The 26022-nt window shown below is 42.1% G+C and overlaps 1 protein-coding gene across 1 annotated transcript; it reads left to right on the top strand.

Annotated features, from left to right (window-relative positions):
* Positions 1-64: 64 nt before the first annotated feature.
* LOC139450117 (mucosa-associated lymphoid tissue lymphoma translocation protein 1 homolog) lies at positions 65-26020 on the top strand. The gene is made up of 17 exons (XM_071231810.1): positions 65-196; positions 4805-4957; positions 6962-7125; positions 7927-8098; positions 9241-9347; positions 10009-10074; positions 10882-11048; positions 11444-11546; positions 12551-12703; positions 13381-13530; positions 14134-14515; positions 16201-16287; positions 16800-16915; positions 18164-18319; positions 18891-19051; positions 20248-20328; positions 24604-26020. Exons 2-17 carry the CDS (start codon positions 4812-4814, stop codon positions 24805-24807), a joined length of 2415 nt encoding a protein of 804 aa, XP_071087911.1. The 5' UTR covers positions 65-196; positions 4805-4811; the 3' UTR covers positions 24808-26020.
* Positions 26021-26022: the final 2 nt, after the last annotated feature.

Raw genomic sequence — 26022 nt, 5'->3', positions numbered from 1 at the left:
AGATGTCCTATTTTGATTGGACGCAGAGTTGATTTTGTCATTTACTTCCTGGTAGTACCCCAAAACGTGTTGCGATTCTTATGTGATGACATACCTTTGATGGATACTTGTTGTAAACAATCTGGTTGGAAGTGATCTAATAGCATCTGTCTGTAACAGATATGTCATAATAATATCTGCTTTATCTATAATAAAGGTAAGATTCGCCGTATTTCTGTTTAGCGTCTTTAACCAGAATTGTTTTTGTATAATTCCTATTAACTATGAAAAAGTTAAGCAATAGGTATTTGTTACTTCTACTTTCCCAGTTGTTGAAAACAGCTCATAGAAATGGAAAGAAATGTGTAATTAGAGAGACAGATTGTGATCAAGTGATAATGAATGGAGAAACACTTATATTTATATGTAAATTTCGGCCCAATAGCCTATATCCTGTTGTTAGTGGTAACATCCATCATGTTTATTTTCATTTGACCATGTACCGTGGTATTTTAATACAACATTAGCCATGTTGAACCTTCATGGTTTATTCTCCCTGCAGTGTTTTATCTGTATGATAAACGCCTCCTATGTGTCGTTTATTTCTTATGTGAGATATCAACATTTTGTACAACCTCTTTAATGATGTTAATAAATTGTACAAGCTTTAAAAATATTTACCCATATTTAGATACATTTAGATAATGATGAGTCCCTGAATACATTCTGATGTTGGACAAGTCCATTTTCGCAGGGGTTTGTGTGTGTGTGTGTGTGTGTGTGTGTGATATGTTTGGTATTTCCCGTCAATTATCTGCATCTTTTCTCCCAATATAGCACTTGTATCTCCAACTCTTGCATGCGATAGTTCATCCAATTTGCATTCATCTACGTTGCCAAGCCACATCTATGGGGAACAACTCACGAGACACTTCCCTTTCAGAAATTATGTTGTCCAAGTTATGACGTCATCAAGTTGCAAGTGCATGTTCGAATCTCCAGAAATGATGTCATGATAGAAAATGTTTTATCATGAAATCAACCATTTGTTATATCATTGTTCTTTGCAATTTATCTCATAGCTGTCTTATGAAAACAGATAATTACTTGATTCCATGACATCAATTATGATAGATTCTTTAAATCTTTTCAAGTTAAATCATCTTGTCTTTTTGTCGATGGATACCATTTAGAGCACAGACCTAAATAGAAAGACCAGTGTGGATTTACAGATTATGCTCTGTCTGTCAAACATAAAATTTACATTATTTTTAGTGGACATCGATAATAGGTGTCGACTTAAAATTACATCACAGTAAACATGATAGGGAGACCAAGCTTTGATGATGATCTTCCTTTATTTCCTTGTTTACATACCATCATTTTTCATATGATGGGGTAGGTTTCTCAGCAGGATGAACATGAAACATGATAGCATGGTCCTTGTATATTGGCGATCAAGTCAGAATTAACCAGGGTTGTATGCACCCACAATTGTGTGTCCAGTACACACAAATGTTTAGAATGGACACAGAAACAATATACTGCATCCCAAAGGACTCTCAATGATATTCATTGTACCTACAGCGTATTGGCCAATTCGGGTGTCTGTTATTTCATGCATCAATTATGACGTCTGTCCACGTGATCATTGATTCATTCTCTAAGAGTCACACAGCTGTTGCATTTTGCAAGTTTGGAAATATATATTGCAAAACAATTTCGTGAGGACACTGACGGAATCAGTTCCCTATCTGGACTTGTGGATCTCTGCTGCTTGGGTTTTTTCCCCCATTTTAAGACAGTTAGCTTTGTTTCCTGGTTTCAGTTTATTGTTGTGTGGACATAAGACTGCATTTAGTAACATCATGACAGGCCAGGCAGACTCTGAGATAATGTGATGTCTTATAGATTAGAGTAGCTTATAAATTCCCTTTGATAAAGGCAAATTACTCAAGTGGGCAGGCAGGCAGACCAATGGACTTCTGCAAAAGGCAAGTAGGATAAATATGTGCACACTGTAGGCACTTCTTATTTTGCCTATATGTAGCTACGCCAGTGTCTAAAAAGAAACAGGTTTCCTCTGGAACTATATCACTTTTTGTCACTGTTTGATAGACTGATCACTGATCTTCTGAAGTGATATTAATTAGTGAGCAATTTCCTGGAAAACTTGCTATGATTTGGAGAAAAGAGAATACTAGGCCTTTCCCCATCCTTAATAAGAGGAAGGCTTCACAAATATATGATTTGGAGAAAAGAGAATACTATGCCTTTCAAAGACAGAATTTAAGAATGACACTAAATGATAAAGAGGTTATCACACTTGTGTATTTTTGAATGGTATATATCCTGTATTAGTATAACAACCTCTGTATATGTACTGGGTATGTGTAAACTGGTTGTATGTTCTATTGTTTTCACATGTGTACTGCCATGATAACTATAATATCAACAATCAAAGTGTTATGTATATAATTTAGGAATGGATGCAAATAATTTGCACTGCATGTCCATGGTATGCAAAAAAGGTATTGAAGTTTGAATCCTTAGAACTAATTTAGTTGTATCAGTAGTGGCTATAAAATTTCCGAGTCCCATGATGGGATTCGAACCACGGACCTTCTGATCAGAGGTCGGACGCCTTGACCACATGACCAAAGAGGTTAACCCTGTCAGCAAGCTGACAAGGTAAGGATGTCATCTGTGGGATGCCTCCACGCCCTGCTACATGCTCCCCCGTCAACAGAAGGCGCGTCCTGGGCTGCCTAGTAGGGTACTGAGGCTTGTTTTGTTCAAATCTAATATGAACGTGCTCAGCCCCACGTTGGGCGCCAGTGAAGCGGCCATAAAATTTCCAAGTCCCGTGATGGGATTCGAACCACAGACCTTCTGATCTGAGGTCGGATGCCTTGTCCACATGACCAAAGAGGTTAACCCCATCAGCAAGCGGACAAGGTAAGGATGTCATCTGTGGGATGACATCATGCCCTGCTACATAGCCACGGTGGCAAGCACATAACATTATATTCTCTATGTTATGATTTTCTTTACTCAAATACTAAATCTGGTTCAGGAAATCCCCATCCTTAATAAGAGGAAGGCTTCACAAATACTTCCACATCAAACTGACATGCCGTGATAAAACCAATCTCATTAAAATCAGATCTCAGTTCTCACTATCGCTTAACTAAGATCTGAGGACATCCCATTACGCGTCACGTCAGAACGACCTTTCATCCAACCAATCAGAGCGTTGCTTTCCAGATCATGAAAGTGACAGACGGAATGTGTTTTCTAATCATGCAACCTCGAAATATTTAACAGATGGTACTCCGAACAACAGTTACAGGTTTTATGATTATGTCCATACAATCTATAAGCCATTCCAGAATGTTCTTTTTATTGGTTTTAAACTTTTGAACCGTGAATACGTCAAAATAGGTTTCGAAGCGTATTTGCCAGTTTGAAACTAGTGTCGTAAAGCTCGAGAAAGCTGCCTTCTGATTGGCTATGTCGATTTCTTGTCAGTCATTTCATTGATCAGTCAAAGTTCACGAGAGGTCGTTCTGACATGACCCGTAATGGGATGTCCTCAGATCTTTGTTAGCTGACATGCTGTGATATAACTGAAATACTCCCACATCAAACTGACACGCCGTGATATAACAGAAATACTCCCACATCAAACTGACACGCTGTGATATAACTGAAATGCTACCACATCAAGCTTACAATGACATCCTATAAATTTGTATTTGCTGTTGATCATTGTTGATAGATTTTGATTCAGTGGTAACTCATTTTCACGTATGCAACAGGGATGGAAATTATCACTAGCCCACTAACACAGTTTTTCTGATGTTAAAGGTATCCTTAGGGATAGTAGAATTTCAAATATTTGGGACAGTATTGTAATATTTTATCACTATTTGAACTCGTAGAAATCTTAGGTAATTTAAATCCTGTGACTGCAACCTCCCAGAATGGTTACTCAGAGTCCACAGTAAGCCAAATAGAAATAGGTAAATCCCCAGGAATTAGCATTACAGTTAACACTTATTAAATTTTTTTAAACTTTTTATTTTATTGCATGTTAGAGTTGCTGACAATTACAAGATATTATGGTGATATTTATGAAAAGAGTAAATGGCAGCTTTGTCTTTTTTAGTAGCCAAGTGATGACTGACTAATAAATAGCGGTTGTGACTTTGAGACCTGCAGCTGGATATCCAAATGACTTACTTTTTTGACAGCCCCTGAGTACTCTCAGGTGGTCATTTGTACATATAACGGGATACATGATGTCTTCTACTCATAGCGATTTCTTTGAAGTGTATCAACTGTTGTTTCACAAGGATTTGGACGACATTTGTTATTTTTATCCAATATTCGTACCAAGTGGAGTCAGAGGTCTGTGTTTACTTTTAAGAGGAAAACATTTCAGTATCTGAAAGGCTGGGTAGCAGCATCACTCCATCCAGTGAGCAGGTAGTGTCGTCTGCCTGTTGCAACAACAGATACTCAGTTGCTGAGTGCAGTGTTAGCAGCAAACATCAAACAGACTAACTGGATCAAGCCAGACATGGAACTCTTTTAGTCAATGACAATTTTGAAAATGCTGAAGAAATGATTTTTTGTTTTTTTTATCACTCTTGTTTGACAATGGTTAAAAGAAATGTCACTATTACGGTTTAATAAAGAAGTTGTTATCCATAAATTGTGTCTACTTTGTAGATTTGGGCATAATTACTATTATCATTAAGATAAGATCATGAAGACAATGATAGTTAACATGTGTTAATGTGGAAGTATTCTGTCGCAGCTACAAGATGACACTTCGCGTCCCGGCTAACGACAATATCGGCAGCCTCAATGGGAAGGTGATGCTTCAGCTTCGTGATGACCTTGACACCGCACCTGAATCACAGAACTGGAGGGCCTTAGCGGCAATACTCAAGAAGCCCTATGTTTTCAAGTAAGTCAGTGAAGTACAGGTTTTACCTCAGTCAACATGAACAGACACAAAGTTTTTTGAATGAAAGAGTAATTGAATTAATTTATGGATTCAGCCAACACTATATGAGGAAAAAAGTGTGAAAAGCAATATTTTGTTATTGTTATATGTTGTTTGTATGAGGTGACTTAATGGACTCAGTGACTTGGTTGATGGGGTGTCGACATACCCCGATGGCTGGGATTGTTGCTCATTATGTCATCCACTGGATTGTCTGGTCCAGACTTCATTATTTACAGGCCATTGTCTTATAGCTGGGATATTGCTGAGTCTGGCATTAAACTATAAACACACAAACTGGTACACTGGTGAACCATATGTAAATCAGTGAGTATACTGTTTAACTTGATAAAGTGTTACTTTGGTGACAAGAGAGCCTCTCAACTTTGAGATAATTCCTAAGAAGAGGTGAAAAGCTGATATGCATTGTTATTTTGGTCTTGAAAACAAAGGGCATTTTGAAAGTGGAAGCCTCTGTAATCATGGGAAAGTTATCATGAAATATGCAGGAGGAACAGGCTGTCTCACAACTCATGTGTGCTGATGTAGCAGGCTCAAATCAATCCCTTGAAATTTCACTCTGAAGGGCTTTTAGCCTAGGGTGAGGTCACTCCCCTTTGCTAGGCCCAAAATACTCACTCACTCAAGGCTCAGGTCACTCCCCTTTGCTAGGCCCAAAGCACTCACTCACTCAAGGCTCAGGTCACTCCCCTTTGCTAGGCCTAAAACACTCACTCACTCAAGGCTCAGGTCACTCCCCTTTGCTAGGCCCAAAATACTCACTCACTCAAGGCTCAGGTCATTCCTGTTTGCTTGGCCCAAAATACTCACTCACTCAAGGCTCAGGTCATTCCTGTTTGCTTGGCCCAAAATACTCACTCACTCAAGGCTCAGGTCATTCCTGTTTGCTGGGCCCAAATACTCACTCACTCAAGGCTGAGGTCACTCCCCTTTGCTAGGCCCAAAATACTCGCTCACTCAAGGCTCAGGTCATTCCTGTTTGCTTGGCCCAAAATACTCACTCACTCAAGGCTCAGGTCATTCCTGTTTGCTTGGCCCAAAATACTCACTCACTCACTCAAGGCTCAGGTCATTCTTGTTTGCTAGGCCCAAAATACTCACTCACTCAAGGCTCAGGTCATTCCTGTTTGCTAGGCCCAAAATACTCACTCACTCAAGGCTCAGGTCATTCCTGTTTGCTTGGCCCAAAATACTCACTCACTCAAGGCTCAGGTCATTCCTGTTTGCTTGGCCCAAAATACTCACTCACTCAAGGCTCAGGTCATTCCTGTTTGCTTGGCCCAAAAAACTCACTCACTCACTCAAGGCTCAGGTCATTCCTGTTTGCTGGGCCCAAATCCTCACTCACTCAAGGCTCAGGTCATTCCTGTTTGCTTGGCCCAAAATACTCACTCACTCAAGGCTCAGGTCATTCCTGTTTGCTTGGCCCAAAATACTCACTCACTCACTCAAGGCTCAGGTCATTCCTGTTTGCTTGGCCCAAAATACTCACTCACTCAAAGCTCAGGTCATTCCTGTTTGCTAGGCCCAAAATACTCACTCACTCAAGGCTCAGGTCATTCCTGTTTGCTTGGCCCAAAATACTCACTCACTCAAGGCTCAGGTCATTCCTGTTTGCTTGGCCCAAAATACTCACTCACTCACTCACTCAAGGCTCAGGTCATTCCTGTTTGCTTGGCCCAAATACTCACTCAAGGCTCAAATCAATCCCCTACTTTTGACGTCTTCTGCATCCTCTTTATCTCCAGGGTACGGAGTTCGGTAAGTTTACACGAACCCCTGAATCCATTTCTGTGGTTCATACAGCCTCAAATTATCCCAAGATGTACCTTGAGTGTATTGCTGGATTATTGCTAAAAGCAGTGTAAAACCATACTCACACGCTCACTCACTTATTGAAGAGAATATGTCTGTGAAGTTCCTGTATTTGTGTTTTTTTGCCAGTCAGTCAGAGATTGAGAAGTTTGCCATGCAGATCTACAGCAATGGAAGCCCATCCACCCAGTTGTTGTTATCCCTTGGAGCACGCGGAATGAAAGTCACGGAGCTTGTGCACTATCTGGATCAACTCAAACTTGAGAAGATTCTCAGGGAGTTCAAAAACTATGGTTTGTTTTTATTGATTTATCTGGCAGTTTACTTCAATATTGAAATTTAACCAGAATGTTTTTGATCATCCGTTGTAGACAGGGATGGTATACAGGGGCGGTATACAGGGGTGGTATACACAGGTGGTTTACAGGGACGGTATACAGGGGCAATATATACAGGCGTGGTATACAGGGTTGGTATACAGGGATGTATACAGAGGTGGTATACACGGATTGCCTACAGGGATGGTATACAGGGGTGATGGTATACAAGGGCGGTGTACAGGGGTGGTATACAGGTTGGTTGTATATAGTGATGGCGGTATACAGGGGTGGTGGTATACAGTGGTGGCGGTATACAGGGGTGGTGGTATACAGGGGTGGTGGTATACAGTGGTGGCGGTATACAGGGGTGGTGGTATACAGGGGTGGTGGTATACAGGGTTGGTTTACAGGTTGGTGGTATACAGGGGTGGCAGTATACAGGGGTCGTGGTATGCAGGTGTGGTAATATACAGGGGTCGTGGCATACAGGGGCAGTATACAGGGTTGGTGTATGTGGGGGTCGTATACAGGGGTGGTATTTAGGGATGATTTTCAGGGGTTTTGTTCAGGGTTGATATACAAGGATGGTATACAAGGGCACACCTATCATTAGAATGGTTTACTAATCATTTATAGTCTTTAGCCTTGATTCCTCTTTTAAACATGTAGAATTCTTATGCTGTATATGTTCAGCTAAAATAATCTACCTTGTGTACAATAGAAGAATTTTGATATAACTGGATCTATCAGATTTTGACATTGTGTCTCTACCAGAACCCATAGAGATCAAGGAGCAGCCAGAGAGCCAGCTGAAGCTGTATGGTGGTGAGAAGCTGGTTCTGCGGATCAGAGCTACCGGCTTTCCTTACCCCCGGTACCAGTGGTTTAATGGAGACTCCATCATCGACGGAGCCACAGAGAGCACGTTCACTATCAACAATGTTCAGTAAGGTTATGTTGGAATCACACTAAACAGTTTCATGAATACATGACACTTTAAAGGGATAACAACTTTTTTTATTCTTTGTAACAATGTTTCGGAGCAACTTCATCAGGAGAATTACTCAGGAGTCTATATATATAAAAAGCCACTATATATATAAAAAGCCACAATCGTCGGGGCTGGATGTACCCAAATAGATCCTGCTGCAACAAATTTATCTTACTGACATGTCTTAAAATGACAAACTCAGAATTTATAGAAAAAGCGGAGGTCAGCTTGTGCTATGTCGTGTGACTTTCATTTGACTCCAAAAAGCAGGCAGCTTTTTGCTTGGAAGCAGGGTATAAGAGATTTATTCTGCCTCTCAGAAATCCATGTGCATCCTGTCTTGCTCATGGCGGGGTATAAGAGATTTTTAATATAGCACATCGTTACAAAGAATCAAAGAAGTTTTCCATAAAAAATGTCATGCATTCATGTTCTTCCAACTTCTAAATGCCTGTCAAAGACTTTTAAACCATTTCAGCTTAAATCCAAGTCATAACATGGAAGTCCATGTTGCCAGTGTGTCAATATGAGAGTGCGGTAGGGCTGGGAGGATGGTTGGCGGGTGGGAGGAGTTGTTGTAGTATTGCATATATTGTCTCAAGTAACGCGGTTTTAGTCGACTACAGCTGGATCAAGAGCAAGGTGCTTCAATTTTTTCCTGGGTAATACATTTTTTTCCGTCCCTCCGAGCCCTACAATGACGTCCTTACATTCCTGGTTACAACAAAGTAACTGGGTTTTATTTTATAAATATCAGTCCATCTGATCCACGATTCTGAAAATACAGCCATTACTTGACTGATATAAGACGTGTCGCTATAACAAAGAGGTGCATGTAGGAAGAGGTAGCAGTTGCACCAATCAGGAGTTGTCTTCTGTAACAGGAGTATGACCTGGAACACCAGTGTGCAGTGTTCATCTCTTCAACTCGCCCAGGACGTCGTTCCACAAAGCGATCTTAGCATTATGATGATCATGAGCCTTCTTTGAAGTATGGGAGTTACGGTCAACTTAGCACTAGATCACTTTGTGGAACAGGTTCCAGGTTTATTTTAGACACAATCGTGTCATGTTTAATTTGGATGTTTTTTCTCCAGAGAGCAGGACAGTGGGGAGTATATCTGCCGCCTTCACAACAGTGCAGACAAGAGTCAAGTCAAATTTTCAGATTATGCCAGTATCAAAGTTTATACAAAAAGTCCAGGTTTGTGTATTTCATTTGGTAATGTATGTGTATCCTGGGAACTATTACATCCCTTGTAGTACCAAAGCTTGTCGTAATAGATGACAGAAAGGGGGCTGCTCTTTCTGGGGAGTGAGTGAGTATGGTTTCACGCTGCTTTTAGCAATATTCCAGCAATAACCCGGCGGGGGACACCAGAAATGGGCTTCACACATTGTACCCTTTTTGGAATCGAACACGGGTCTTCGGCATGACGAGCAAACACTTTAACCACTAGGCTACCCCACCGCCCCTGCTCTATGGGTGTTATTGAGAGTTAGTCTTTGGAATGCATCAGGCAATCCTCCAATCCCTGATAACCATAGTAACCACTGATCTCCCGAGGGAGCTGAGAATGAAAATCGAGTGCACACTGATCCACTGACCAGGGTAATAATAGTGTATCTTGGAAGCAGGAGACAGTGGACATCAATGTATTGTCTTAATCAAAAGTGGAGGGCCAGGCTACCTGACTACATTTTATTCTGCCAGACACCCTATCCCATGAGTCAATGCGTGGGGAGCATCCCGCTACGATAAGGAGCAGTCAGTATGCAACAATAACCAAAATTTGTTCTTTGATTCAAAATGACTGCTTACATCAAATGCACCTGTGATATAGAGTTTATTGTGTTGTGTTCAGTGCTGGAACAAACAGACATTCCCATGGACAAAGGCCATCACCATCAGCCAGCAGTACACGCAGCAGGCAAGTGACTCCCAACAGCTCTGTAGACGTGTCCTTCCCTTGAACTGAAAACATAGATATACTGACCATATAGATATATATACTGATAGATATACTGACTGATGTATCTATGTTGTTGCCCAGGACCCACGTGCGCAAAGTGGTCGTAGTGCTAAGACGATCATAACTTCCATACATGTGGTACAAGCATCATTACACTATTGTCACTTTGTGCACCTGGGCCCTCATGCCTTTGTCCAGAAACACCTGGGTGGAGAAATGTGGAGTTAATTTCGTGTCCTAGAAGAAAAGCTTTGCAAATTTTGGCAAATTGTTGGCTTCTGTGAAGATTCTGTCATAAAACTGTACAATAACACCTTGCGTATTCGATTATTTCTTCCAATAGGCTGAATTTGTCAACATTAACGACTACTTGAAGTTTCCAAACTGATACCATTTTGCAAAAAATTAATTTTCCTCGTGGATATGTATCGTTTTGCTAATGTCTTGTTATAACTGATCACACTGTGGGGAGTGCCCTTTGATGAATTTCTCTTTTTCAGCAGAACAAGGTTATCTTTTCCTAATGTGGGTTGTTTAATCTTAAACATTTACAAAGATTCCTGTAGTAGGAAAAATACCTGGGAACCTAATATTTCAGTTTATGGAGTTAATATGTTCCATGAGGTTTGTAAACATGTTAAAACAATAAAATGCTTTTACCTATTTTATTATATGCAAAACTAGTATATGTGATATTCACTGTGAAGTTGAATATCCATAGAATACTATGATGTGACAATTGAAATGATGAATGTTTTATTTCAGAAGATCAGTGTCCTCTTCCAGTGATAACCGGTCACCCAAGGGACAGCTATATCTTCAACGGCCATTCCTTCTTTCTGCTGTGTGAAGCCAAGGGGAGACAACCAATGCGCTACAGATGGTTTAAAGAAGACCTGTTCTACAAAGAATCTCCATGCCCCTATTTCCAGGTCAGGGACCAAATACTAGATAGATGCTGGGCATGGGATATAAAAAAAATCAAGAAAATACTGAGGAAATATAAGAATTTTGCCTCACAAATATTTGCTAGGGATGCTGAAAGTCCTGAAAAAAATGATAATGATAACTGATCTGCTTCACTCAGAAGCATTGACTACAAAACTAAACTCTCTCACAGAAATCTCAGGTAGCCGCTTCCTGGTACCAAATGGTCAGTCCCTATTTTGGGTCCAATCTTGACTGCAAAAAATACCTAGTTTCTGAAGTAGTATTGCCAGCTCTCATTGCATGCAGCTTCACCAGTAACTCTGCTTGCTTCAAGTAAGACATTTTGCAATTGTCTTGTTTTGTTTTAATTATTGACGTAATGTTGTTCCTTGTTTAGGTTGAAAGTGCTACTCCTCGTGACAGTGGGAGGTACAAGTGCCAAGTGATAAACGACTTCGGTGAAGCAATCAGCATTCCTGCTGTCATAATGGTGGCAAATGGTAAGCCTGTGTCAATATACCCCTGTCATAATGGTGGCAAATGGTAAGCCAGTGTCAATATACGCCTGTCATAATGGTGGCAAAAGGTAAGCCAGTGTCAATATACCCCTGTCATAATGGTGGCAAAAGGTAAGCCAGTGTCAATATACCCTCTGTGATAATGGTGGCAAAAGGTAAGCCAGTGTCAATATACCTGTCATAATGGTGGCAAAAGGTAAGCCAGTGTCGATATACCCTCTGTGATAATGGTGGCAAATGGTAAGCCTGTGTCAATATACCCCTGTCATAATGGTGGCAAATGGTAAGCCAGTGTCAATATACCCCTGTCATAATGGTGGCAAATGGTAAGCCAGTGTCAATATACCCCTGTCATAATGGTGGCAAATGGTAAGCCAGTGTCAATATACCTCTGTCATAATGGTGGCAAATGGTAAGCCAGTGTCAATATACCTCTGTCACAATGGTGGCAAATGGTAAGCCAGTGTCAATATACCTCTGTCATGATGGTTGCAAATGGTAAGCCAGTGTCAATATACCCCTGTCATAATGGTGGCAAATTGAAAGCCTGTGTCAATATACCCTCTGTGATAATGGTGGCAAATGGTAAGCCAGTGTCAATATACCCCTGTCATAATGGTGGCAAATGGTAAGCCAGTGTCAGTAAACCCTCTGTAATAATGGTTGCAAATGGTAAGCCAGTGTCAATATACCCTCTGTGATAATGGTTGCAAATGGTAAGCCAGTGTCAATATACCCTCTGTGATAATGGTGGCAAATGGTAAGCCAGTGTCAGTAAACCCTCTGTAATAATGGTTGCAAATGGTAAGCCAGTGTCAATATACCCTCTGTGATAATGGTTGCAAATGGTAAGCCAGTGGTAACGTGGAATGCAAAGGTAAATAACTCCATAACTGCAAAATGTGAAGGTCACTAAAAAAGATGGCCAATCATATAACTTGACAATTGTACAGTATTGTATGTCAATCTATGGCTGTCTACCACAGAACCCCAGCCCCATGCCGGATCCCTTCCCCAGATCATCCAGCAGCCTGTCAGCTGTCAGGCCGTCTGTGGCGGCGTTGCCATGTTTGTCTGCGAGGGCTGTGGACAACGACCTTTACAGTATCAGTGGTTTCAGGATGGCATCCCCATCCCAGGTAACAAGCTCATCAAGTTGTCTCCAGATCTCACGCCCTCTATTGGGCCCTCTATTATGAATGCTATATCTGAAATTGGTAATACCTGTCTGTGTTTTGATCTGAAAATGTACAGTTCAAAATGTAATCAGTCCAATTTCATTTACCCTGTATTTCTTGAAATGTTGTAAAATATAGCAAGATCCATCAATAATGGTGTTTTACTCATGGTCATGGTCAGTGTTAATTCTACAGCCATCAGTAATCTTGTTATAAGTAATGCAGACTGACAGAGGGAACTTACCCCTCTTAGCTTGAATTCTAAATACCTAATAATCAAATTTTTCACACGAAAACCTATAAAATACATAATGAAAGGGTGAGATTTGATGTTAATTTACTGAAAAAATATAAACAATAATAATAACAATAAATGATTTTTTTACGTACACCATGATATTTTTTAAAATATAGACTTTGTGTACCAATAATAATTATATTTAAGTCCTATATACCACGCTGCTGAGTCTGGAATAGCCTGCATATTGACCGCAGAACCTGCATGTCCACACTGCTCGGCCTACACAGATACTAGGATTTCTTCATGTTGGACAATCACACCTATTTTTTAATGAATTCCAGCTGTGGGAGGAAATAACATTGCTGTGGATATAACTGTTACTGTTGGTTGTTGCTAGGGGCGACAGCGCCACAGCTGGCTCTCCCCCACGTGCGGCAGGAAGCGGTGCTGCACTGCCAGGTGTCCAACAGATGGGGGCTGACCTGCTCCAACACAGTCTTCCTCCGAATCATATCCCCGATGCCACACACGGTCGGGGGATACACCGGTCAGTGACATCACTATATTCTGTCCTCCTTAACGCACGTTGCACACAGAATGTTCCCTCAACTCTTCCCTGACACATACGTCCCCAAATTCTTCCCATCCTCTAATGCTCGATGCTCCCAAAACAACCCAAAACACCCTGCACTCCGTCTAGACTGTCCCCTCACCAATACTTCCCAATTGATGATAACCCCCGTATTTACCCTCACACTCCCGCCATGATGCTCCAATGTTCCCCCTACATCCACTCATCCCCGACAAACCAAGTCCCCAATGCTCTCCCATGACTCGCTCACCCAATACTCCCTACTGTTGGGAATGCTCCTCCTAATCTCCCCCCACACTGCACCAACACTCTCTCAATGAATTCTCCACACATTCCTGGACCTCCCCTGACCTTTGAATAATCTATTTAACAAGAACCGTGCAAGTAGATGCTTATGTGAAGCAACTTGTCAATCCAGACAAACTTTAAGAAGTGAAAGGTAAGATAAGAATAAAAATGACTTGTTCTCTTCTTCCTTGGTAGCATCTTGTTATTCACTTTAAAAAGTCTGGCCAACACTCCATGATGAAACTAGAACATAACCATCTTCTTCTTCAGCCACAGACAAAGTAGCTCTTCTCATAGGGAACTACAACTACCGGTGTGAAATTAGTCTCAAAGCTCCAAAAACAGACATTCAGATCTTGTCCGATATCTTCCGGAGACTTGACTTCAAGGTCGTATCCTTGTTGAACTTGACCTTGACTGAGATGAAGGCAGCTGTTGATGCATTCTGTGAACTTCTGGGTGATGGGGTGTACAGTGTGTTTTATTTCTGTGGCCATGGGTTTGAGGAGAAGGGTCACTGCTACTTTGTACCGGAGGATGCTCAGACAGATTTCAAGGAAACCGATTGTCTCAGTGCCGACTCCGTGTTGGACTCCATGCAGCGGAAGAAGCCTCGGATCTGCACCATGATCCTGGACATCTGCAGGAAGAGGTAGTACTTTTACTTCATGAATGTGTACTGCAAGTTGATTGGTTGAAAAACATTGCTACATGGGATTGGATCCCGGAAATCTTTTGAACTGCATATTAATATTTTTCTTGATACGCTCCTTGTGTTCTCAATTCCAAATTTGAAATAAACATGCCATTCAGCTGGCAAAATGGATATCACTTTGATTCAATAAGTTTGATTAATGTTTGTTACAGAGGCATGTGACATCATCTATTGTCTCATGACATCAAAGCATACCAGCGTGACGTCATGTCTGTCACACAAATATGAGAGTTCACATAGACCGAGAGTGGGAAATAACTGATATCCTTCATGTTTTACGATGTTGATAAGCATGGCTAACACCATCGGTTCCAAACGTCTTTTCGAGGCATTGAATACTTTTCGAGACATGCAATTGACTACTTGTTATGAATTCCAGCTTTCTGATTGGTTACATAGCTGGTTCCCCATTGAGATTCCATGTTAGAATTAGCCTCCAGCAACCTGTGATTTCGTAAGAGGCGACTGAATGGATCGGGTTGTCAGACTTGGTGACTAGATGGCATGTCATCTAACTCTGATGGTGTGGATCATTGCTCACAATATCAATCACAAGATTGTGTGGCCTTGGTTTAATTTTTTGTCAGGCTGTCATGATATATACTCACTGCCAAAAGAAATGCAAATACCATAAATGTTGGTTAATATATGAAGACTTACTCATATTCATGAGATATTAGATTGGTTCAATGCACAAACCAGTGTACTGGTATATCCGGTGAAGCCATGCTCAACATTGCATCAATTTGATGTCTTGGATCCATGACTCGAGAGGCACCATTTGTTTCTTGCAGGGTTTATAGCGTGTTAAGTTTGGAAATCACGAGCAGCATGTCGTGATAAGAACAGACACTCTCTGGTAACACTTGACAGATTGTTAGTTTGTCATTAAGTGGTACACATTGGAAACATCTCTTCTTAACTTACATACTTCTTTATATGTTTTATGGTTCACACTTCTTTTGGCGAGGAGTATGGCAGAGCATGGTGTTAGATAACAAACAGGAAACCTAGCCACCCTGTACTGACTTCATGATGTTGGATGTGACTTCATGAAAAGTCCTGTGTGGACCATTACAAGAATCTTATATACACACAATGTATTTCAACAAAAATACATCTTTGTAACTCAATGCCAAATTTGTGAGATGTCATTAGTGAGATGTACAGGATTCATGAGCTAAATATATGCTGACTGCCATAGAAACGTATAGAGAAGTATGTACATTAAGAAGAGATGTTTCCAATGCGTACCAATTAATGACTTTATTCTTATTACGATATGCTGCACATGATTTCCAAATTGTACAAGACAAATGGTGGATCTCAAGTCATGGATCAATGACATCACATGTGATGGGATCATGAGCGTTGAATCCCAGATACCTTGCTTTGTTAGCAACATACCATGCTTGTAGGATTCATGAAAGGAAACCTGTAAAACCTGCACCCCTCTTGGCTTTCAACACACAAATAACTAAGGTGAATTTCCTTGTGTCAATGTTCAGTTGTGTTAATCCAAGTAATGTGTTCATGCCTAGCTACCTTGCAGTCACAGCAGATGGAGAAGTTGTCTTGTCGTCCTGGTCCTGGTTGTCTGATTATCATTCTGACATTTCCAGAAACAAGAATGGGCCACCAGTGGAGGAAAACGTTCGTGTAGCCCCAAGGGCCAACTCCGAAGGAAATTCCTGCATTTGTTATGCAACGTAAGTGATCGAGAACAATCATATTACCTATTCCATTTAGCAATGGCGGTGAGATCACTGATTGGTAAATCACCCTTGTTCCGAAGTACAATGTTGTTGTCACTCGCTGTGAAATGTCTGGGAAAATGCAAATGGCCACTTCACAGTTCACATGGACTGGATATGCCAGGACACAGCATTTTGGACACGTGCATGTCATGATCACAATATTTAGAAAGATAAGTTCTTGAAAAAATTGTGTTTGGTAGTTGTTTTATTTTCATTGAAAACGTCACAAAATGAGTTTGTCTTAGATGACCTGTATAAAACTTACAATGTGTGGATGTATGATTCAAGAAGGCGGTGAGCTTATTCCTGCTTGGATCATAGGGGAGAACTTCAGCACATTAAGGAAACAGTTACATTTGAACTACATTCAATTTGCAAATAGATCATAATTGGATAGTTGGCCAAAACTGCACCAAGAACTTGGTGAATGGAAATAGTCCTGAAAGTGATGTGTCTGTCATCAGGTGTGCCGGCTTGGCAGCCTACGAGATCGGAGAATCTGGCATCCTGGTGAAACACCTGCAGAAGTACCTCAGTCTGCCCATGAAGATAGAGGACGTCTTCTCCTGCATGAGACACGGTCAGTTGCTGCAGTCATTCATTCATTCCCTGGCAACCATGCTTGGTGTTGGGCAGGACAGGACAAGTTCCCGGTCATGACTCTCTTATGCGGAGTAGGGGTGAAACGATACATCATGCGATGATATAATACATGATACGTTTTTCTTCTGTATCGATACAAGACAATACATCTGCTAAAATATATTACTTACTACTTGGCAAATGACCCCCCTCCCCCTGCAATTTTGTCTGTCTAATATTGCAAAATGTGTGTAAATAGCGTTCGAAGTTCATGACTAAAAATAGCAGCTACAAACATGAGTCTGGAGCTAGCTTTTCCTTTAGAACATGCTATGAACTATTTATAGTTAAGAAGTTTGACGTAAATGTGTTTATCGCAATTTATCATCCACTGTAGATATCGCTGCAATGAAATGACATCACAAAGCTTTGCAGACCATTGTGACGTCACTGGTTACCATGACGTCACAATCAAATGACATCACTAATGGCTCTGCTACTGAAGCAGTTTGCAGTACTTTTTACACTGAAGACACTGCTAGTTACTGTCTACAAATTGAAAAAGTTGAAAGAATGATGTTGGATGATTAATAAAATCTCACCCTTTGTGTCTTTTGATATCATATATATCAACACTTGTTGATAAAAGTGGCAAAAATCCTCGGCAAGCCTCGGAATTTTTCCACTTTTATCAACTCGGGTGAGATTTTCTATATGTATCGTATCGTGACCTTGCTGTATCGTTTCACCCCTAATTAAGAGACAAGTAAAATTGGTACGGAGCGGTTTCAATGTTTGGCATTGTGCCCCAACGTTGCACAACTAGTTTTCCATTTCTCGTCTGCCATGTTGTAGCTGGAATGTTGCTGACTCGGCATAAAACAACATGCACTTGTTAAAATGTGACTGAAAGTGTAGTGATTAGCTTGGTGAATATTTTGAAGGAGAAACTTTCAGCCAAACACTGCGTACTTATGTTAACAGTTTACCACAGTGTGTTAGACTGATTCCTCCAAGTATGGTTTACCAGCACAAGCCCTTTCAGTGGGTTCAATTTTAATTTCAAGATTGTATGACATGTCTATATGGCAGTCACTCTGTGTTGTAATGGGAAGGCAGCATGTCACTGCTCCCAGCATAACAGATTGCCCTCATTAAGATTCTTGATTTGTCAGCACCTTGAAATTCTGTTCCAAGCATCATATAACCCACCTCACTCACTGATGTTCATGCAATACATTGACAGACATAGGGGAGGAACAGCTGGTTATTGGAAAACAGATTCCTGAAGTAATCACGAACATCCTCCAGCCAGGACGCTCCTTCACTGACCCAATTCAGTATCGCAATGGCTGGACTGAGGCCTTCAACAGGCGCCAAGTGGCCTGGGAACAGGCCCACAGTAAGTTGTGTGTGTCAACAGTTAGCCTGGGAACATGCCCACAGTAAGTTGTGTGTGTCAACAGTTAGCCTGGGAACATGCCCACAGTAAGTTGTGTGTGTCAACAGTTGGCCTTGGAACATGCCCACAGTAAGTTATGTGTGTCAACAGTTGGCCTGGGAACATGCCCACAGTAAGTTGTGTGTGTCAACAGTTGGCCTGGGAACATGCCCACAGTAAGTTGTGTGTGTCAACAGTTGGCCTTGGAACATGCCCACAGTAAGTTGTGTGTGTCAACAGTTGGCCTGGGAATTTGCCCACAGTAGGTTGTGTGTGTCAACAGGTGGCCTGGGAACATGCCCACAGTAAGTTGTGTGTGTCAACATGTGGCCTAGGAACATGCCCACAGTAAGATGTGTATGAGTCATGTGTGATCTGGTAACCATTTTGTGTGTCATGTTCATGTTGCCATGCTGCACTGAGGAGTCGTGTGTAACTGGGTGTGTTGTGCTGCACTGCCAAGTCGTGTGTAACTGGGTGTGTTGTGCTGCAGAGGTGCGAGGCATGTGTAACTGGGTGTGTTGTGTTGCAGAGGAGCCGACTTCTCAGACCATCGTGGCCAGCAAGGAGCTGGGGATCGTCCTGGAGCTGGAGTTTCAGTCTATTTTCTCTAATGTCCTCCATGTGTTCGTCACCGTCAAGGAAAAGGGCCAGACTGATGAGTGCACCGCCTGGATTTCTCGGATCCCAACAGTAAGTTATATGATGAGGACCAGTATATGAGATCAGACAATCTTGTGACTTGAACGACTAGTCAGGGTGCAATGGCATGCAATCTAGTAAAAGCTGACAACCGATGTATTAAGTCACGTCTTCATTTTTGACATCATGAGTCGACTCAGTGAGAAGGGTAACTACAGCATGAAGGTGCACATCTGTGTGGAATGTGTTACTGGAAGCAATGTTTGACTGCCTGTAACGACTAGTTGTTGCATGTAACCAGAGTTCTTCCTGCACAGGGGTGGTGGGGTAGCCTGGTGGTCGTCACGCCGGAGTCCCGGGTTCGATTCCTGACATAGGTACAAATTATGAAGCCCATTTGTCGTGTCCCCCGCCATGATATTGCTGGAACAGTGCTAAAAGCACTGTAAAACCATACTCACTCACTCTTATGTCCAGCCTGACAACCGATGTATCAAGTCACTCTTTGTCCAGCCTGACAACCGATGTATTAAGTCACTCTGTGTCAAGCCTGACAACCGATGTATTTAGTCACTCTGTGTCCAGTCTGACAACCGATGTATTAAGTCACTCTGTGTCCAGCCTGACAACCGATGTATTAAGTCACCTCTATGTCCAGCCTGACAACCGATGTATTAAGTCACTCTGTGTCCAGCCTGACAACCGATGTATTAAGTCACCTCTATGTCCAGCCTGACAACCGATGTATTAAGTCACTCTGTGTCCAGCCTGACAACCGATGTATTAAGTCACTTCTTGTGTCAAGCCTGACAACCGATGTATTAAGTCACTCTGTGTCCAGCCTGACAACTGATGTATTTAGTCACTCTGTGTCCAGCCTGACAACCGATGTATTTAGTCACTCTGTGTCCAGCCTGACAACCGATGTATTAAGTCACTCTGTGTCCAGCCTGACAACCGATGTATTAAGTCACCTCTATGTCCAGCCTGACAACTGATATGTCCAGCAAAAGTTGCTGGAGACCTATTCCTACCTGGGGCTCCAACAGTGAGTGGGTGAAAAAACAAGATCTTGTAGTTTGATCTCATTAGATTTCTTCTCTACAAACAGAACTTCTCTACTTTGGGAATTATGAAAAATTTGCAGTGCACCAATTTAAAACAGTAACTAGCACTGTTATGAACTGTTATGGTAGTTTTGTTCATTGATGACTTTCTGTAGAGTGAAATATTTCTTATTTTGTCAGACTGTCTCAATTGCTGAACAGCCTACAATTGTGACTGAGGGGAAGACACGCAACTCGATACAGGACATACAGAAACTGAAGGTACGATCAAAGTCCTGCTCCTCTAGAAACACTCCTAAACAGTAACCTTGCACACCATCCTACACAGTAACTTTGACCACAACCTACACAGTAACCTTGAACACAGCCTACACAGTTACCTTGAACACCATCCTACACAGTAACCTTGAACACCATCCTACACGGTAACCTTGAACACCATCCTACCTAGTAACCTTGAACACAGCCTACACAGTTACCTTGACCACAGCCTGCACAGTAACCTTGACCACAGCCTACACAGTAACCTTGCACACCATCCTACACATTTACCTTGAACACCATCCTACACAGTAACCTTGACCACAGCCTACACAGTAACCTTGAACACCATCCTACACAGTAACCTTGACCACAGCCTACACAGTAACCTTGACCACAGCCTACACAGTAACCTTGAACACCATCCTACACAGTAACCTTGACCACCATCCTACACAGTAACCTTGACCACAGCCTACACATTTACCTTGAACACCATCCTACACAGTAACCTTGAACACCATCCTACACAGTAACCTTGACCACAGCCTACACAGTAACCTTGGACACAGTCTACACAGTAACCTTGGACACAGCCTACACAGTAACCTTGAACACAGCCTACACAGTTACCTTGAACACCATCCTACACAGTAACCTTGAACACAGCCTACACAGTAACCTTGACCACAGCCTACACATTTACCTTGAACACCATCCTACACAGTAACCTTGAATACCACCCTACACAGTAACCTTGACCACAGCCTACACAGTAACCTTGACCACCATCCTACACAGTAACCTTGACCACAGCCTACACAGTAACCTTGCACACCATCCTACACAGTAACTTTGACCACAGCCTACACAGTAACCTTGAACACCATCCTACACAGTAACCTTGAACACCATCCTACACGGTAACCTTGAACACCATCCTACCCAGTAACCTTGAACACAGCCTACACTGTTACCTTCACCACAGCCTGCACAGTAACCTTGACCACAGCCTACACAGTAACCTTGCACACCATCCTACACAGTAACCTTGAACACCATCCTACACAGTAACCTTGACCACAGCCTACACAGTAACCTTGAACACCATCCTACACAGTAACCTTGACCACAGCCTACACAGTAACCTTGACCACAGCCTACACAGTAACCTTGAACACCATCCTACACAGTAACCTTGACCACCATCCTACACAGTAACCTTGACCACAGCCTACACATTTACCTTGAACACCATCCTACACAGTAACCTTGAACACCATCCTACACAGTAACCTTGACCACAGCCTACACAGTAACCTTGGACACAGTCTACACAGTAACCTTGGACACAGCCTACACAGTTACCTTGAACACCATCCTACACAGTAACCTTGAACACCATCCTACACAGTAACCTTGAACACAGCCTACACAGTAACCTTGGACACAGCCTACACAGTAACCTTGAACACAGCCTACACAGTAACCTTGGACACAGCCTACACAGTAACCTTGACCACCGCCTACACATTTACCTTGAACACCATCCTACACAGTAACCTTGAACACCACCCTACACAGTAACCTTGAACACCATCCTACCCAGTAACCTTGAACACAGCCTACACTGTTACCTTCACCACAGCCTGCACAGTAACCTTGACCACAGCCTACACAGTAACCTTGCACACCATCCTACACAGTAACCTTGAACACCATCCTACACAGTAACCTTGACCACAGCCTACACAGTAACCTTGAACACCATCCTACACAGTAACCTTGACCACAGCCTACACAGTAACCTTGACCACAGCCTACACAGTAACCTTGACCACAGCCTACACAGTAACCTTGAACACCATCCTACACAGTAACCTTGACCACCATCCTACACAGTAACCTTGACCACAGCCTACACATTTACCTTGAACACCATCCTACACAGTAACCTTGAACACCATCCTACACAGTAACCTTGACCACAGCCTACACAGTAACCTTGGACAAAGTCTACACAGTAACCTTGGACACAGCCTACACAGTTACCTTGAACACCATCCTACACAGTAACCTTGAACACCATCCTACACAGTAACCTTGACCACAGCCTACACAGTAACCTTGGACACAGTCTACACAGTAACCTTGGACACAGCCTACACAGTTACCTTGAACACCATCCTACACAGTAACCTTGAACACCATCCTACACAGTAACCTTGAACACAGCCTACACAGTAACCTTGGACACAGCCTACACAGTAACCTTGAACACAGCCTACACAGTAACCTTGGACACAGCCTACACAGTAACCTTGACCACCGCCTACACATTTACCTTGAACACCATCCTACACAGTAACCTTGAACACCACCCTACACAGTAACCTTGAACACCATCCTACACGGTAACCTTGAACACCATCCTACCCAGTAACCTTGAACACAGCCTACACTGTTACCTTCACCACAGCCTGCACAGTAACCTTGACCACAGCCTACACAGTAACCTTGCACACCATCCTACACAGTAACCTTGAACACCATCCTACACAGTAACCTTGACCACAGCCTACACAGTAACCTTGAACACCATCCTACACAGTAACCTTGACCACAGCCTACACAGTAACCTTGACCACAGCCTACACAGTAACCTTGACCACAGCCTACACAGTAACCTTGAACACCATCCTACACAGTAACCTTGACCACCATCCTACACAGTAACCTTGACCACAGCCTACACATTTACCTTGAACACCATCCTACACAGTAACCTTGAACACCATCCTACACAGTAACCTTGACCACAGCCTACACAGTAACCTTGGACAAAGTCTACACAGTAACCTTGGACACAGCCTACACAGTTACCTTGAACACCATCCTACACAGTAACCTTGAACACCATCCTACACAGTAACCTTGAACACAGCCTACACAGTAACCTTGCACACCATCCTACACAGTAACCTTGAACACCATCCTACACAGTAACCTTGACCACAGCCTACACAGTAACCTTGAACACCATCCTACACAGTAACCTTGACCACAGCCTACACAGTAACCTTGACCACAGCCTACACAGTAACCTTGACCACAGCCTACACAGTAACCTTGACCACCGCCTACACATTTACCTTGAACACCATCCTACACAGTAACCTTGAACACCACCCTACACAGTAACCTTGAACACCATCCTACACGGTAACCTTGAACACCATCCTACCCAGTAACCTTGAACACAGCCTACACTGTTACCTTCACCACAGCCTGCACAGTAACCTTGACCACAGCCTACACAGTAACCTTGCACACCATCCTACACAGTAACCTTGAACACCATCCTACACAGTAACCTTGACCACAGCCTACACAGTAACCTTGAACACCATCCTACACAGTAACCTTGACCACAGCCTACACAGTAACCTTGACCACAGCCTACACAGTAACCTTGACCACAGCCTACACAGTAACCTTGAACACCATCCTACACAGTAACCTTGACCACCATCCTACACAGTAACCTTGACCACAGCCTACACATTTACCTTGAACACCATCCTACACAGTAACCTTGAACACCATCCTACACAGTAACCTTGACCACAGCCTACACAGTAACCTTGGACAAAGTCTACACAGTAACCTTGGACACAGCCTACACAGTTACCTTGAACACCATCCTACACAGTAACCTTGAACACCATCCTACACAGTAACCTTGAACACAGCCTACACAGTAACCTTGAACACAGCCTACACAGTAACCTTGGACACAGCCTACACAGTAACCTTGACCACCGCCTACACATTTACCTTGAACACCATCCTACACAGTAACCTTGAACACCACCCTACACAGTAACCTTGAACACCATCCTACACAGTAACCTTGACCACAGCCTACACAGTAACCTTGAACACCATCCTACACAGTAACCTTGAACACCATCCTACACAGTAACCTTGACCACAGTCCAGTAGTTACCATGAACATTTTGTTCCTCTGCTTTTTGTGTCTTTAAATTTGGTTAGGATAATTAGATGGCAAGCTGTTACAGAAACAACGGAGAAAACATGACAGATGTTCCCATGACTTTATGAGTACTGCTTTACATTTTATTACAGCTACATTTTAATACTAATCAGAACAGTATATAGAAAGCATATCCAGGATATACACCTTACACTTTCCATGCAAATATCATTCTTAATAAGTCCACAGATAACTGTTTACTGTTGCACTTTCCACAGAATGACCTTGACATCACACTATCCGTCAAGTACCAAGTAAGGTCCGAGGCACCCCAGATCCTGTACCCCGACAAGGTCAACTTGGGCATGCCACTGGTGGCTCAGCTCAAACTATGGGAGCCCAGAAATGCCAAGTCGTCTCTCAGGGAGCCAACAGAACAGACTGAGGAGGTGGATGCAACCAGTGGAACTCACTCAATGTAACTGCATGATGGCACATACATGTTGCTGTAGTCATGGACATGGACAAGTGGCCATCTTCACACAAGTAGCAATGGACATGTATTGACGATACTATTTGTGTCTACTTCAGACAAGGGGTGACAGAACTGGATGGTTCTATCTTGGCAAATGTTGGTTCAGCCATATGGTTCATCTTCTTTCTGTGTTTGGGCGTTTGAAATTAGAAGATTTCTGGGTGTTTTTCTACCATCTGACTGTCCTATAACGTTTATTCCAGATGACACTTGATGTTTTTTTAAGTGAAATGTCTGTGGGCAATATCCTATAGCATACAGGTCTGGTTTTAATAAGTAACAAAACTGACATGCTATTATGAATAAATTGGCCTAGGACTTGTTTCAAAACAATAACTTGTACAAATACTTACAGAATTAGACACTATCAATTTGGTAATATGTCCCATCAATACAGATAAGTGTATTTCCTAGCAAATAATGGACTATTAAGACGAGTGAGTGAGTGAGAGTATGGTTTTACGCCGCTTTTAGCAATATTCCAGCAATATCAGGGCGGGGAAAACCAGAGACTATAAAGACGATAACACATGACAACTATAGCAAACATGTAAAGATAAAACAAGTTATCATTGTCAATAGTATTCACTTTTGACACTATCCCAAACAGGAAAGAAATGAGGTTTTCCTGCCTTGCGCATGAGGTACGGGTAGCAAGACACTATTACTTGCACAGCTAATTTTTGAAAGTTGACAGTCAAGTGTACTTCACATGAAAATCTTGAGATTCTTTTTAAGTGTGATGACAGCCAAGAATACCTGATTTATGGCAATGATGAAATAGAGGTAGGGTATTCACAAGAATTATATGTGTAGTACCTAAACTGGTCACAAGGGAAAATGTTATGTAACTGACATGGATTCATTGTTCCCATATTCATTTCCATCAGCATTGGTCAAAGATCATATGACAAGAACGAGAAAGGGCCTGAGACTTTCTTTTGATGATAGTCTAAACAACCAGCTGCTTCTTTTAATAGAACTAAAATTTTGTGATAAACAAAACATGTGAGTATAAAGGTAGGTGAGTTGCATCAGAACATCAGACCGGTCACATATCAATACAGAGGCCATCACATGATAGTGGTGTCGTTCACACAATCAAGCCAGTTGAGCACAGATCCAAAAGGATTCCCGAGTCATTATGATTTTTTCTCAACTT

This window comes from Haliotis cracherodii, unplaced genomic scaffold (assembly GCF_022045235.1).
Source record: "Haliotis cracherodii isolate W230 unplaced genomic scaffold, xgHalCrac1.p SCAF_1, whole genome shotgun sequence".
Lineage (NCBI taxonomy): Eukaryota > Metazoa > Mollusca > Gastropoda > Lepetellida > Haliotidae > Haliotis > Haliotis cracherodii.
Note: the sequence above shows the minus strand (reverse complement) of the source record. Positions and strands in the feature narration are given on the sequence as shown.

What these genes read in the sequence shown, in the direction of transcription:
- LOC139450117 (XM_071231810.1), top strand. Translation starts at nt 4,812, where the DNA reads ATGACACTTCGCGTCCCGGCTAACGACAATATCGGCAGCCTCAATGGG. An exon ending in AAGAAGCCCTATGTTTTCAA is followed by an intron (nt 4,958 to 6,961) that starts GTAAGTCAGTGA and finishes TTTTTTTGCCAG; the next exon opens with TCAGTCAGAGATTGAGAAGT. An exon ending in TGTCATAATGGTGGCAAATG is followed by an intron (nt 11,547 to 12,550) that starts GTAAGCCTGTGT and finishes TGTCTACCACAG; the next exon opens with AACCCCAGCCCCATGCCGGA.